At 34.6% G+C, this 13,863-nt stretch overlaps 1 protein-coding gene across 1 annotated transcript in view; it reads left to right on the plus strand.

Annotated features, from left to right (window-relative positions):
- Nucleotides 1-13,863, plus strand: part of ADGB (androglobin) — a 174,864-nt gene that overhangs the window by 134,876 nt on the left and 26,125 nt on the right. The window contains exons 28-30 of the mRNA XM_032873132.1: nt 476-675; nt 3,035-3,146; nt 12,001-12,170. Coding sequence (XP_032729023.1) covers nt 476-675; nt 3,035-3,146; nt 12,001-12,170 — 482 coding nt within the window. The remainder of the gene's footprint in view (nt 1-475; nt 676-3,034; nt 3,147-12,000; nt 12,171-13,863) is intronic.

Below are 13,863 nucleotides of genomic sequence, written 5' to 3' on the forward strand. Positions count from 1 at the left end.
GATCAATTAATTACACTGGGCACGTTTCTATTTTTAATCCCTCCAAATGGTAGTTCTATTATCTTTTAATTACAAAAAAATGAATAGAGAAAAAATAAAATGGGAGTCTTATATAAGTGTAATAACACACACACACACACACACTGAAGAAGTCAGAATGTATGTTATTAGTTTAGTGTCATTCAAGTGACACAAAATGAATGAAAACTTGTGGAATTGTTGTACATTCTTTTAGCAATCAGTGGTTACTCAGAATATGCATTGCTCTATGCAAGTCACAGGCTTTTATATAAGTTTCTTTAAGACTGGAATATCTCCCAAGAGCCAGTGATATTGCTTTTTATTTCATTAAAAGAAAACAAATTGACCTGTTCCTTTGAGTGTCTTATAAAAGGATATACCTAAAGAACACAGTTAGTCATAACTATGCATTTCACAGATTTTAACTTAAGTGTAATAAATCTCTCCTTTTCAGCTAGCAAACAAGTTCTTTTAATGCATTCTGCATCCAAGAAGGAGCAAGAATGGTACAGCAAGAAGAAATCTACCCAGGGAAGTCAGAAATCCTATAAGGGCAGACCTGCAAGTGCAATCGTAGACCCTGGGCAGCCCATTCTGGAGGAGGAAGTTGTCAGTATGCCCACCATAGAAGAAAATGCTAGCACTGCACAGCAGGTATAGTTATGTTTAAGAGAATCCTTTGGTGATTCTCTTACCATTTAGGAATAATATGGTATTACTCCTAAAAATCTAACAAATATAATGATGATTCCTTTCCTAAGCATTATCAATATGTATATGATATTTTCTATCTTCATTGTCTCCAGTGTATAGCAGAATCAAGGGATTGAACATTATTTAATGGTTTCTATGTGCCAAGATATTAAAATAAATAGCAAGTTTAGTGTGTATACTAACTCTATAATGCAGATGTAAATATCTAATGTTACATGAGTTATGAGGCTCTCTAATTATGAAAAAAGGTCACATATTAATAAAAGCTAATTTTTATATATCTTAAGTTAAAAACATATATATGTATATGTAAAATAAAGGGCAATTCATGTAATTTCAGAAAAAAATGATGTATCCATCAGAAACAAAACAAATAAATAAATAAAAAGAAATAAAAATAAGAGGCTAGAAGTAAATCCTAATATGACTAATGACAATAAACACAAATTAAATATTAATCAATTAAAAGAATAAAAAATTAAAGTTAGATTAAAAAGTAAGATTCAACTATAAGTAGCCTAAAAGTGACACTTTTTTAAACAAAATGGAACTGAAAATTCAAAGTTGGACTGAGAGAACTGTGATGATATATTAACATCTCAGGGCATAGAATTCATGAAGGATATTGTGTAAAAATAAAAGGAAGAATATAACAAGCAAATATGAACATAACTAATATAGCATAACCTAACTGTCCAGGCTCAATGAATAAAAAGTAAAAGTTGTTTAGAATTACAGAGAAAAATAAAGTTAGTCAATAGTTGCAGACTTTAATAAACAACTCTCAGAAACCAATAGATTGAGCTAAAAAAATACATATGATTACTAGTATTTGAAAAATTTAAGTATTTATTGTTTAGATATTTATATAGAACACTCACTTACTAAATTGAGAATATACTTTTTCAGAGTACACATGTGAAGCCTCAATAAAAACCAAACTATATTTTATAGATGTTATCCAAATATAATGCAATAATACAGAAATTAGTAAATAACAACTTAAAATCCCATAAATGTAGAAGCAAAAGAGAATATGCTAAATAGTTCTTCAGTTACAAAGAAGAGCAAAAAAAGAAATGAATACTAAGAACTCAGTAACGACTAAAAAAATACAAATCAAAATTTATAATGACATCTAAAATAGCATTTAGTGGAATGTTGACTTTCAAATTAATCCATCAGAAAGTATGAATGGTTAAAAACAAGTGAGCTAAACTATCATAACAAAAATTTAGAAAAAGAGCAAAAGAATAACTCAAAGAAAAAAGAAGAAAACGTTTTAATGAAAGTGAGGTAGAAATTAGTAAAACAAAGAACAAAATTTAGCAAGATGCATTAGCTCTAAGCTTTTTTTTTTTAAAGAATTTTTTTTAAAGATTTTATTTATTTGACACACAGAGAGAGATCAAAAGTAGGCAGAGAGAGAGGTGGAAGCAGGCTCCCTGCTGAGCAGAAAGCCCAATGCAGGGCTCAATCCCAGGGCCCTGAGATCATGACCTGAGCCAAAGGCAGAGACTTAACCCACTGAGCCACCCAGGTACCCTAACTCTAAGCTTTTTTAAGATGATTAAGTGGGCAGGCTTCTTGTAAGACCAGCTAAGCAAGAAAAAACAAAAAGAAAAGAAAGAAAGAAAATGTAAATAAATCAAATACAGAACAACAAAAATAGAGTGGAGGTATAAATGCAATCAACAGATTTAAAAAAAAATTAACTATTAAGCACAACTCTATGCTAGTGAATTTAGGACTTAAGGGAAAAAAGACATAACAAATGCCTGGGGTGGGAGAGGACTGGCAAACTACTTTAGGAAAAGATAGAAAATATAAAATAATAATAATAATAGTAAAGAATAATAACATTGAAATGATAATCAGAGTTTTACCTTTCCAAAAGTCATAGGCCCAGCTTGCTTCACAGAATAGATCTAACAGACTTTCAAGGAGTAAGTTGTTCTAGAAAACAGAAAAACAACACAAACTTTTCAATCCTTTTAAAGAGATTACCATAATCCTGACGCCCAAACTGACAAGGAACAAAAATAAAATAAATGAGTTTCATTTTTAAACATGGATGCAAAAATTATAAACACTAGACTATACAATTGCAGGTGTGGGTGGGGATGTGAGGATAAATTTTATAGACTGTGATACTACAAAATTTTGGAGAACATCGGATAGCATTTGACCAAATTATGATTGTGTGATATAGAAAATTATGCACTTATTATGTGCTTATTAGGCATATACTATATTTATTCTTATTGTTTGTGTTTAAACATCACGTTTTATTTCACAGGTTAACAAGTACATTATACAGTGTTTGGTATTGTACAACAGTTGGCCTCTCACTGAAAGTCAGCAGACATTTGTTCAAGCATTGAAAGAATTGGAAAAAAGTGATAGCAAAGGTATGCCCTCCTAAATGTTAGTCATATACCTTGTATTTTATATAATTATTTAATAGTAAATTAATCATGTCATTATTAAAACATTATTGTTTACAATTTGCATTTCATATCCAGTGGCATTTTCTGCTTTGTTAATTGATTATGTCTCAAAATCTTTACTGCCTGGTTAGTAAGAACTAAAAATATATGATTATTTAGGCCTAGTTTAAATGTGTTTAGTCCAGTTAATAAAAATAACTTGATGATTATCTAAGAAGTGTACAGAAGACTTTTCTGTTATAAAATTAAATTTGTCTAAGTTGTTGAGATAGTATAACCCTAAAGTTCTTAAAATATTTAAGAGAAGGAGAGTCCCTGAGTGAAAAAGGATTCAGGTTTATTTTTTCAAATAGAAGCTATTCTCAAAATTCCTGAGCAGGGAGTTCGATGCATTAGAAAAAGATATTCACAAGTGGACCCACGTAGTTCAAACCCATATTGCTCGGATCCCCTTGGTGTCTCAGTTGGTTAAGGGTCTGCCTTCAACTCAGGTCATCTGGCTCCTTCTCATTAGGGAGCCTGCTTCTCCCTCTGGCTGTGCTCCCCCTGCTTGTGTGATCTCTTTCGCTGACAAATAAATAAACAAAATCTTAAAAAAAAATCCATATTATTCAAGGGTCAACAGTATTTGAGAACACGATGCCTTTGAGGTCAGGGAGTTCCATGGATTATTACCTGTTCAATCCTGCATTATCCATAGTGCAGACAATGCACACAGTAATCACTCCATGATATTTGTCAAGTAAGTGAAAGAAAGGATACATCTAAGCTACTCTTATTATTGTTATTGACATTATTTACTAATTGTCAAAAACCCTGTTCACACATTTGCTTACTTATACTAACTGCATGAACCTGTTCATTGAAAGGCTTGATAGAGGTTTATCACCAAAGTTAAGAGAAAGCTATTATTACTGAACTAAATCTTTGTAAGAAGGGACCAATTCTAGGGCAAGACATCAAAACCAAAGAAAATTTATAAAACTAATGACACTGAGAGTCCGCATTTCCTTTCCACTGTATTGTGTGCATCCACAGAACATGCATTCTATGGGAATCTTGAACTTGTTTGCCTCCCCACTGCCCCTCTCGTGGTGGGAAAGGGACTCTGCCTCAGCCTCATCATTGCACCTCTAGAACCAGGTAGAAGCTGTTAGTAAATGTTTGTTGAATAATGCATGAGTGTGCAATGCTAGGAAAAGCAGGAGTATTTCACTTCTAATGGCATCCTGGCCTGGGGTCTTGAAAGGATTCTGGGCTGTTTTGGGATCAGCGAGAAAGAGTTGTGACCTTTCGTTGGTGTCTAGCATGGACACATGTAGAGAAAGTGGTGAGACCAGAACCACATTGTTGCCACCTCTTTGCTATTCATATGTGTTGTGTGTTTCACCCACGCCAAGTGCCCTGGAGCTCAGAATTTATTTCTTGAACGAGGGGCTGAGTTACTGCTTACCAGTGATGTACATAAAATCCCCTAAGGCAGATATCCTTTCCCACATCCCCTAGGTAAATTCATAGAATGTGAGTTTTGTTGAAACATTTCTTCCTTCTGCCTCTACGTCTCCTCTAAGAAGCAATACCCCACTGCCCAGCACCACTGAGAATATCTGGAATAGAGAGCAGATAAGACTTCAATTTAGAATTCTTATTTACCAGAAAAGACTGCAATTATGATATGAATAAATGGCATATGGAAGCTGAAAAGCCCCTTAAATTAATTATTATCTCCATTTTCTCTATAGTCCAAATCAAAATCTCATAGTTTGTACTGTGCTAAAAAAAAAAAATCTAGATATTTTTCCAATATAAATCAACAGAAATCTGCTTGAAATAACAGATAGTGCAAATTACTGGGTGATTTTGTGTCCCGCCTCCTAGAAAGAAGTAAATAGTATCTGCTTAATATGAATTGAATTAAATATTTTATGCTAAAGATTTATGTGCAAATAAAATACTCATAATTATAAAAATAAATCAAAATAATAGAGAAGCAGCACTGTTTTATGTGAGCATGTGTGTATGATGTATGTTCTGCAAAGATACTATTTCTTTTTTTGTTTTTCAAGGAAAATGTATAGTACTACTAGATTTTACATTACCGTTCAGGGTATCAGGGATTTTAATAGATCAGAGATCGAGAATCAAATCCTAGGTTTTGGTTTTTGTTTTGCCTGTGTGTGCTCTTTCATGAGTTGTCTGTAGCTCTTTATACTTCTGATTTCTATATTTGAATATTCTGTTATGCCTGTTTTGACAAGCTCAAAATAGTCATGTTAACTATTGTTTATAGCAATGATCAGTGTGAACTCACACCCACATGACAGGGAAGAAATAATCCCAGTTTAAATCATGAAAAGGAAACAACAGAAACAATATTTCTAAATCCAGGTGGGGATCCTGTTCATGGGGAACACCTGTTTCTGAATAATGTTCCAGCAAGATAGAAGAAGTGCACACTGATAAAGGAGATATTTGTGAAAACATTTAAGCCATTCAGGAAATGAATAATGCTGTTAGAATAGTGAATGAGGTGTTTTCTTGCCAACTCTCCAAGGTGAACTTCTAATGTCTAAAAAGGTGCAAAATACCTTCAAATACGCTCAAGTCTAGTCAAATGCAGGTTTAAAAATTTCTGTGTGTATTTTCTTCAATAATTAGAAATTTGTTCCTAGTATATGGAAGTTTTGTGAATTATGTAGACTTACATAAATCTTTAGAAAAAGAAGAAATGACACTTTGAAGTGAAGACGAGTGTGTGTGGAGGAGTGGGGTTTGAATAGTTTGTATGATGAAGTCCTGAAGAATACCAAGCAGGGGAAGTGAACTTTGTCTGGAAGTGAAAGTGACGAGAAGACTGTGTCTCAAAAGATATGCGGGAGCCTATTTTGGACACACCTGACTGACAGGACCTCCTACCAGGTGTAAGGTGTGGCTGGAGAGAGACTAATTCCTGTCAGAGGAATATGCAGAACAGAGTGACCAGGAAAGCCCTATGCGCGTGTCCAACTCTTCAAGGCCATTCCCCTTTTCACCTAGGTCAGGAAGGATGGGGAAGAAAGATCCAGAAATGCTTTCCTGTGCTTAGCTCACAGAAATTCTTTATTGTTAATATGAACAGTTTATCTACTATTAGACATCGGTGACCCTACATTGCCATTACTCTTCAAAAATATATGAGTGGGTCCCAGAGCAAAAGGGAAAAAAAAAGTAGAGTATATACCAATATGTTGAAACAATTATGTCTCATTTGTAATAATTTAATTTAAAATAAAAAATTTATAAATCAGAAGTTTTATTTTTTTATTTTTTTATTATTTTTTTAAATGTTTGTTTTTTTATTTATTTGACAGACAGAGATCACAAGGAGGCGAGAGGCAGGCAGAGAGAGAGAGAGAGGAGGAAGCAGGCTCCCTGCCAAGCAGAGAGCCCGATGTGGGGCTTGATCCCAGGACCCTGGGATCACGACCCGAGCCGAAAGCAGAGGCTTTAACCCACTGAGCCACCCAGGTGCCCCAAATCAGAAGTTTTAAATGAGCACCTACTATTTTAGTCAAAATGAAGCAAAACAAATCGAAAAGAATATAATTGTATTTTGTAAGCAAAAAGAAAACACTGGAGAGCTCTAGAATTTTGATTATTATGATTATGATTTTGTTTTTAGTGCCATTATGGGCTTCTTATTGTACTGTGTCTTTTCATATATTATCCTCAATTCTCATGAAAAAGTCTGAGAGATAATTATTACCATCTTGATTTTACACATGAGAAAATGAAGCTTAGATGCTGTAAATAATTTGCCTACATTTACACAGCTGGAAGAAGCAGAGTAAAGAGTTTTACCTACATCTGACTTACTCAAAAGCCCAGAACATTTCCACTCTACCAATATGTCCTTTAAAGACAAATGTTAGTAGCATTGACACAGTACTAATGCTCATAGAGGTTATAGTGGGTAACATTTATGTCAGAAGCCTTGTGAAGGTTTTATGTGGAATTGAGATAGGAATTGTCAATTGATAAACCGATGAGGTGGATGCTGTAACTACTGTCATTTTATACACGACAACACTGAAGCACACACCGTTCATGAAACTTGCCCATGGTCACACAGCTAGTTACTGGCACACCTGTGATTTTGAATGGGAGTTAATTATCTATTAAGGGTGTCTGGGTGGAAAAAATAATAATACATGATAGTACCAATTTCAAGCCTTTATTGTGTCCTCAATAAATGCCTTTATTTAGGGAACTTTATTTAGGAATATTTCTTTATTGAACATACAAGTTTGCATAAAGGGTCTTACCATGTTTTCCCTGAAGATCTAATAAGTTTCTCACCTTAAGTTGTTCAACACAAATGGAGTTCCGTAAACAAACCAATTTGATCAACAATCATATTTAATACATTTAGGGATATTAATGGATAAATGTTAAAATTCCAGAGGAAACTAAAAAATTAATATCTGAAGTAAACAGTAGTATAATTCATGAAATAGTATAATGTAAAGTATAGAGTTGGGTAATGTTACAAAACTATAAATATATAAATTATAAAATATAAGGTTTTTGTAAGTTAACATTTATTAGACTTATGGTGGTGATCATTTTGCAACATGTACAAATATCAAATTATTAAGTTGTCTACCTGAAACTAATAGTGTTTTATGTCAATGATACCTTAATAAAAAATAAAAATAAAAAAAGAAGGAAAAGAAAAGGAAGTTACTGTTAAGTGGAGAAATACAGCATAGCAGCAAAAATTCCTTAGACTACCTAAACCTCAGTTATTTATCACCTGAGAAATTAGAATAATAACTCCTATCTTTCAAAGTTGTCATGAAGTTTCAAGATAATGTATGTAAAGTTTCTAGAACCAAGTAGCCCTCACAAAAATGGTATTCTCATTATTAGGTACTTAACTAGAAAAGAAATCTCTGGGAATAATTGCATCTTCTTTTTTGGACATAACATTTGACAATTTTATGTGTGAATGAGCAGCTACCAAAATTAAATTACATGTTACATTGTATCAGACATTTGCTGCTGAAAGCAGCCAGCAAATAAATTCAGAATTGAATTGTATTATGAACTAGGAAATTTTTTTCTCTTATAAAAGCATATGTTGGTCAATCTTATGAAAGTCAAGCGGCTTTTGAATTCAGAATAATCAGTATCACATAAATGTGAATTTTTAGGCAGCCAGCTTGTTTAAATGAAAACATATCAATGTCAACTTACATGTGTCAATTATATTTACAATTTAAAACCTAGAAACTTCAATTTTAAGGGTATGATGTATTTTTAAAAAGATTTTTAAATTTTTTTGAGTGTGAGAGAGCACAAGCTGGGGAGTGGGGTGGAGAGGCAAAGAAAGAAGCAGACTCCACACTGAGCAGGGAGCCTGATGTGGGGCTGGATCCCAGAATCCTGGGATCATGACCTGAGCTGAAGGCAGCAGTTTAACAGCTAAGCCACCCAGACATCCGGGTATGATGTATTTTAGAAAAATCATGACTAATACCTTCAATCTTTTAAAAAAGATTATTTATTTATTTATTTATTTATTTATTTTAGAGAGAGAGAGTGGGCAAGAAAGAGAGCATAAACTAGGAAGGGATGGGGAGGCAGAGTCAGAGGGCTCAATCCCAGGATCCAGGGATTATGACCCAAGCTGAAGGCAGATGCTTAACTGACTGAGCCACCTAGGCACCCCCTAATGTCTTCACTTATTAACTTAGCTTACTTTTTCAATTATAAATACTTTAGATCAAATAGAAATTAATCAAATTTTTTTCATTAGTGTATTGGTACTCTAATTTAAAATTTTATGTATATCCTGAATTCAGTGGAAATATCACATTTACTCATTTAAATTTAACATTTAATTTCTGTGAGAAAGAAAATATTTAATTTTTTCTAAAAATTCACATCTTTATAACTCACAATAAAAAAGTAAGGACTACATCAAAAGAAATGAATTCTTGCCATTTGCGATGACGTGGATGGAACTAGAGGGTATCATGCTTAGCGAAGTAAGTCAATCGGAGAAAGACAACTGTCATATGATCTCCCTGATATGAGGAAGTGGAGATGCAACATGGGGGGTTAAGGGGGTAGGAGAAGAGTAAATGAAACAAGATGGGATTGGGAGGGAGACAAACCATAAGTGACTCTTAATCTCACAAAACAAACTGAGGGTTGATGGGGGGAGGGGGGTTGGGAGAAGGGCGGTGGGGTTATGGACATTGGGGAGGGTATGTGCTATGTTGAGTGCTGTGAAGTGTGTAAACCTGGCGATTCAGAGACCTGTACCCCTGGGGATAAAAATATATTATATGTTTATAAAAAATAAAATTAAAAAAAAGTAAGACCTAAAATATAACTGCATTCAACTCAGAATATTTCTGTTATAAATGTTTAGGAAGCTTGTCCTCTGGTTAACATGAGACAACAGTGCCACCTTTAGTGTATTTTAATACCTAATTTTTAGTAAAAATTGCTTGCTGAGACAGGTGACTTTTTCTTAAGGAAATAGGAATTGGAGGATCTAGAGCAGGTAACACTTTGTGCTACCAACTACCACATACATAGTTAATTGTGTTGTTATTTTAACGTCTTTTTGCCAATATGTTACATTTTTATGTTACTGGTCTGGGCCTTTCAGGTTCTAGTCTATTTGTAAAGTCACATATGTACTTTGTTTATCATTCTCAAAATCTTTGTTTTCAAGTCCTACCCAATTTTATTAGCATGACTATAACACTATTTTCTTATATGCATGGTGTTTCCAATTCATAGTCTTTGAAGAAACCAAACATGATGAGATTATCATCTATCTATCTTTTATCTGTCTATCTATCTATCTATCTATCCCTCGTCTAAAGATTTTCCTGTTTACATTTACCAAGTACAATCATACTTGGTAAATATATACCTTATCCTGAGCAACTATTCTAGTTTAGAAATTATGATAATGTTCTAATCCCATTTAGTTTTTAGTTCCTGGATACATAAATCTGAATTTTAATCATAAAAATATGTCTCTGTAACTTTTATGTCTTATTATCCACTGAAGATTTCAGTCTCCTGTATTCTGGATAAATGTAAGGTAACATAAGAGGAAAACTATTATGACTTAAGTCATAAAGCTAAAGGTCTTTTCAAGTTCATTTCCTCAACAGATACTGCCTGAGCATCTCTTCTCTGCAAGGGGTATATTAATTTATGTCAATGGTCATTTACTCTAGAACCCCTCTAATTATATGAATATGCAATGCGAGGTCACATTTTTCACAGGTTTTGAATTAGTACGATATTTATTCTTATACCTTACCGATACCTTACTGCTCTCAACACATACAGTTTCCCTAAAAAGCTTCACATACTGAAGTTAAACAATCTGATCATGAATACATACTATGAATTCAGAATTATACTAGGTGAGATTAGGAATCAAAATGAGGTGTATAATGACATTCTGGCCTCTAGAGAACTTGCAATGCATGGGAGAGAAGGTTACTATACTGTATGCCATTAAAGAATAAGGAAATTATTTTATTTTATATATTCATAACGTAAAGAAAGAAGATGATGTGCCCCTGGCACCACACTATGTGCTCACCTATGTAAACTTGAATATTAGAATATGTTAATTTGAAGGGAATCAAATACACCTACATATATGATTCAAACTCTAAGACCTATGGATAGTGAGAAAAAGAGAGACCAGAAATACTTATTGGGGCTGTTTGAGATTCAATTTCAGCTCACATTTGTTAATATCGTAAAACCCAGTGTGTATGATACCAGGTACAATCCTATTTTAAATGACCTATATAGTTTATTTGTAAACCCCATAGGCATGGTATTGACATCTCCATTATACAGAGGAAAAAACAAAATCAAAAGAATGCAATAAATCTGCCAAAGTGAACCTATTTAGTGGCTGATTCAAGATTCACCTCCAAGTCATTTGATTACATGACCAAAGATTTTCCCTAGTACAACAGTTCATAGCAACTGGGATTGTTGACAGAAAGACAAGTTGCCCCCTTGTAAAACTGTGGTACTTATAGTCTCTTTGCAGTCATGCAGGATAATCTGCCCTAATTTGAAAGTAGCTAAAAACTGGCACGAAGCCATTCTTGATAATTACTACTTAACTTTGCTAATGGGATGACTTACAGACTCCAGTTTTGAAAGGGGCTAACATGTCCTTTGAACTCATCCTTGAATGCTAACTCAACCCCAACAGCTGGGGGAATGTAAGCAAATTTTTGCTTCTGCTCTGTTGGGGTGCTTTGAGAATTAAAAAAAAAAAAAAAGAAAGAAACATAGTAAAGATTCAACAAATGTTATCTGTTCCTTTGCCACTGGATATGTAGAAAGAATGACTAGAACATAATGCAAAAAGCCCTTCACATCCTCCTTTGAGGAAGCAGAGGGAAGAGAATAATACATGTGATACCAGAGATGAACACATTCAGTACTGTGGTGGAGATCCTGGCCAAGGAAATTAGGTGAGAAAATGTACTGAAAGCATTCAGATTGGAAACACATCAGATAGTGATAATTTTTGCCTAATCTTACAAATATGTCAAAACCTACTGAGTTCTCCACTTCAGTGGTGTATGGTATGTGAATTATCTCTCAATTTTGTAAGAGAGTCACACAGATCTTTATAAAATATTTCTTTAAAAAAGAAAAGAAATCCAAACCTCTTCAACTAACAACATTTTACTGACTTGCTCCCCTTTTCCTGCATGACATGATTTTATTGTTGTGATTCACTGGTTTCCATTTTTATGTCCTCTAGCTCATGGAGAGAAACATGAGGAATTAGTTACCTTGGGAAGCCCAGATTCCCATACTATTAGTGAGGGGCAGAAATCTTCAGGAACTTCTAAAACAAGGAAAGGCAAGGAAAAGTCTTCGGAGAAAGACAAGACATCCAGAGAAAAACAAGTCCCTCGCTTTGAGCCTCAGGTGGGTGTGCTACTTTTTCTCATTGGAGTCATTTAATAAATGTATGTCCATTGATTCCCCACTTGTCTATCTCTCCCAAGGACAAAACTGAAAAATTCCACCTCCTTGATTCTAGCAACCATCTAGATAACCTTAAGGACATTCCTTGGGCACCTTTTGCAAGCTGCTTTTCCCAGTTCAGTATCGAAAATCATTAATCAAACTTTTAAGACATGTATGTCTATAAGACACTGTTTTGGGGCCTTGGGTTTCTAATATTAATATTATACAGTCCCTATCTTCAAAGAATTTGCAGTCTAGTGAAGGCAACTGAAGGTAAAGTTTTAATGTTAAATATTGCATGTGAAGTGGTAGGAGGAAGAGGTATTTATTCTAGCCTCTTTCTCCTGGAGGAGCCAAATCCAGACCTGAGTCAATGAACAAAGATATTCTAAGGTGAAAATGAACACAATCTCTGTGTTTTGTTTTTCTGGTTTTGTTTTGTTTTGTTTTTTTCTTTTTCCAGCACTGAAGTATGAGAGATGGGGCTGGAGAGGTAAATAAGAGTCAGAAAGAGAAAGGCCTTTAAGCCTCATTAAGAGGCTGGGATTCTGTTTATAGCCCAGAGGTCATTCCTTCCAAATTCCTTCAGGGCCAGTTAGGTAATTGCAATGATAGGGGTAAAGAAGAGGATGTGGGGGCAGAGTTGAGGAGTGTGAGTATAGGCCTAAAGATACTCAAATTTAGGTTATTTAAAAACACTGAACTCAAAATACCTATGAGGATAAAATCTTCCCAACATTTGTCATCACTGTTTAGGCTCAGCAAGGCTGGGGGTGGGTTGGGAGACAGGAGGTTAAAAAAACTTATTGACACGATCAGATTTATATTTCAGATATGCTGGTGGCTTTTAAAGGTATACAATTAAGGGGGGGAAAGACTAGGGATGGGGAGAATAACTCAAGAAAGTACTGCAGTAGTCTAGGCAAAAGAGGGCAAGTTGTATCAGGTACAGGTAAGAAAGGAAGAAGAAGACAAAAAAGAACTATCAAGGAAACAAATAGTTTATGTAGTTATTAATTCCAAATGGGTGGTAAGGAACAAGAAAAAATAAAAGATATCTCTCAGGTTTACAGCTGAATCAACTGAACAGGATGTTGGTACCACTAGTATAGGACTTTAAAGGGAAATTAACAAATTAGGGGAAGAGGCAGTGATCATGTCCTACAATTCAGTAGTAGAAAAGCTGTCCACCTGCATTGCCAAGTTTGCCTGTCTGTTTATCTGTCTTTCTTTTTTTTTCTTTTTAGATTTTATTTATTTATATGATAGAGAGAGTGCATGTGAATATATGTGTGGGGAGGAGGGACAGAAGGAGAAAGAGTCCTGAGCAGACTCTATGCTGAGTGCAGAGCCCGATGCTGGGCTCCTTTTCGTGACCCTGAGATAAGGCCTGAGCTGAAACCAAGAGTTGGATGCTTAACAGACTGAGCCACTCTGGTGCCCCACCAAAGTTTAATTTCCTAGTTGGAGTCTGCCTTTGGAAACATGGTGAAATAAAGAAGCTTAACCTGACCTCTGCTGAGAGTAGAATGGAACTGATGAGGGGGGAAGGGTAACCCCTTGGGTGGGGCTCTTCCCTTGTGTTGGAATTCAGTTGGCGCAGGCTGACCTAGTCAATGTCAGTGCTGGGAAGAGGCAAGTTGCCAAGGCT

Source organism: Lontra canadensis, unplaced genomic scaffold, assembly GCF_010015895.1.
Source record: "Lontra canadensis isolate GAN:19392208 unplaced genomic scaffold, GSC_riverotter_1.0 scaffold47, whole genome shotgun sequence".
Lineage (NCBI taxonomy): Eukaryota > Metazoa > Chordata > Mammalia > Carnivora > Mustelidae > Lontra > Lontra canadensis.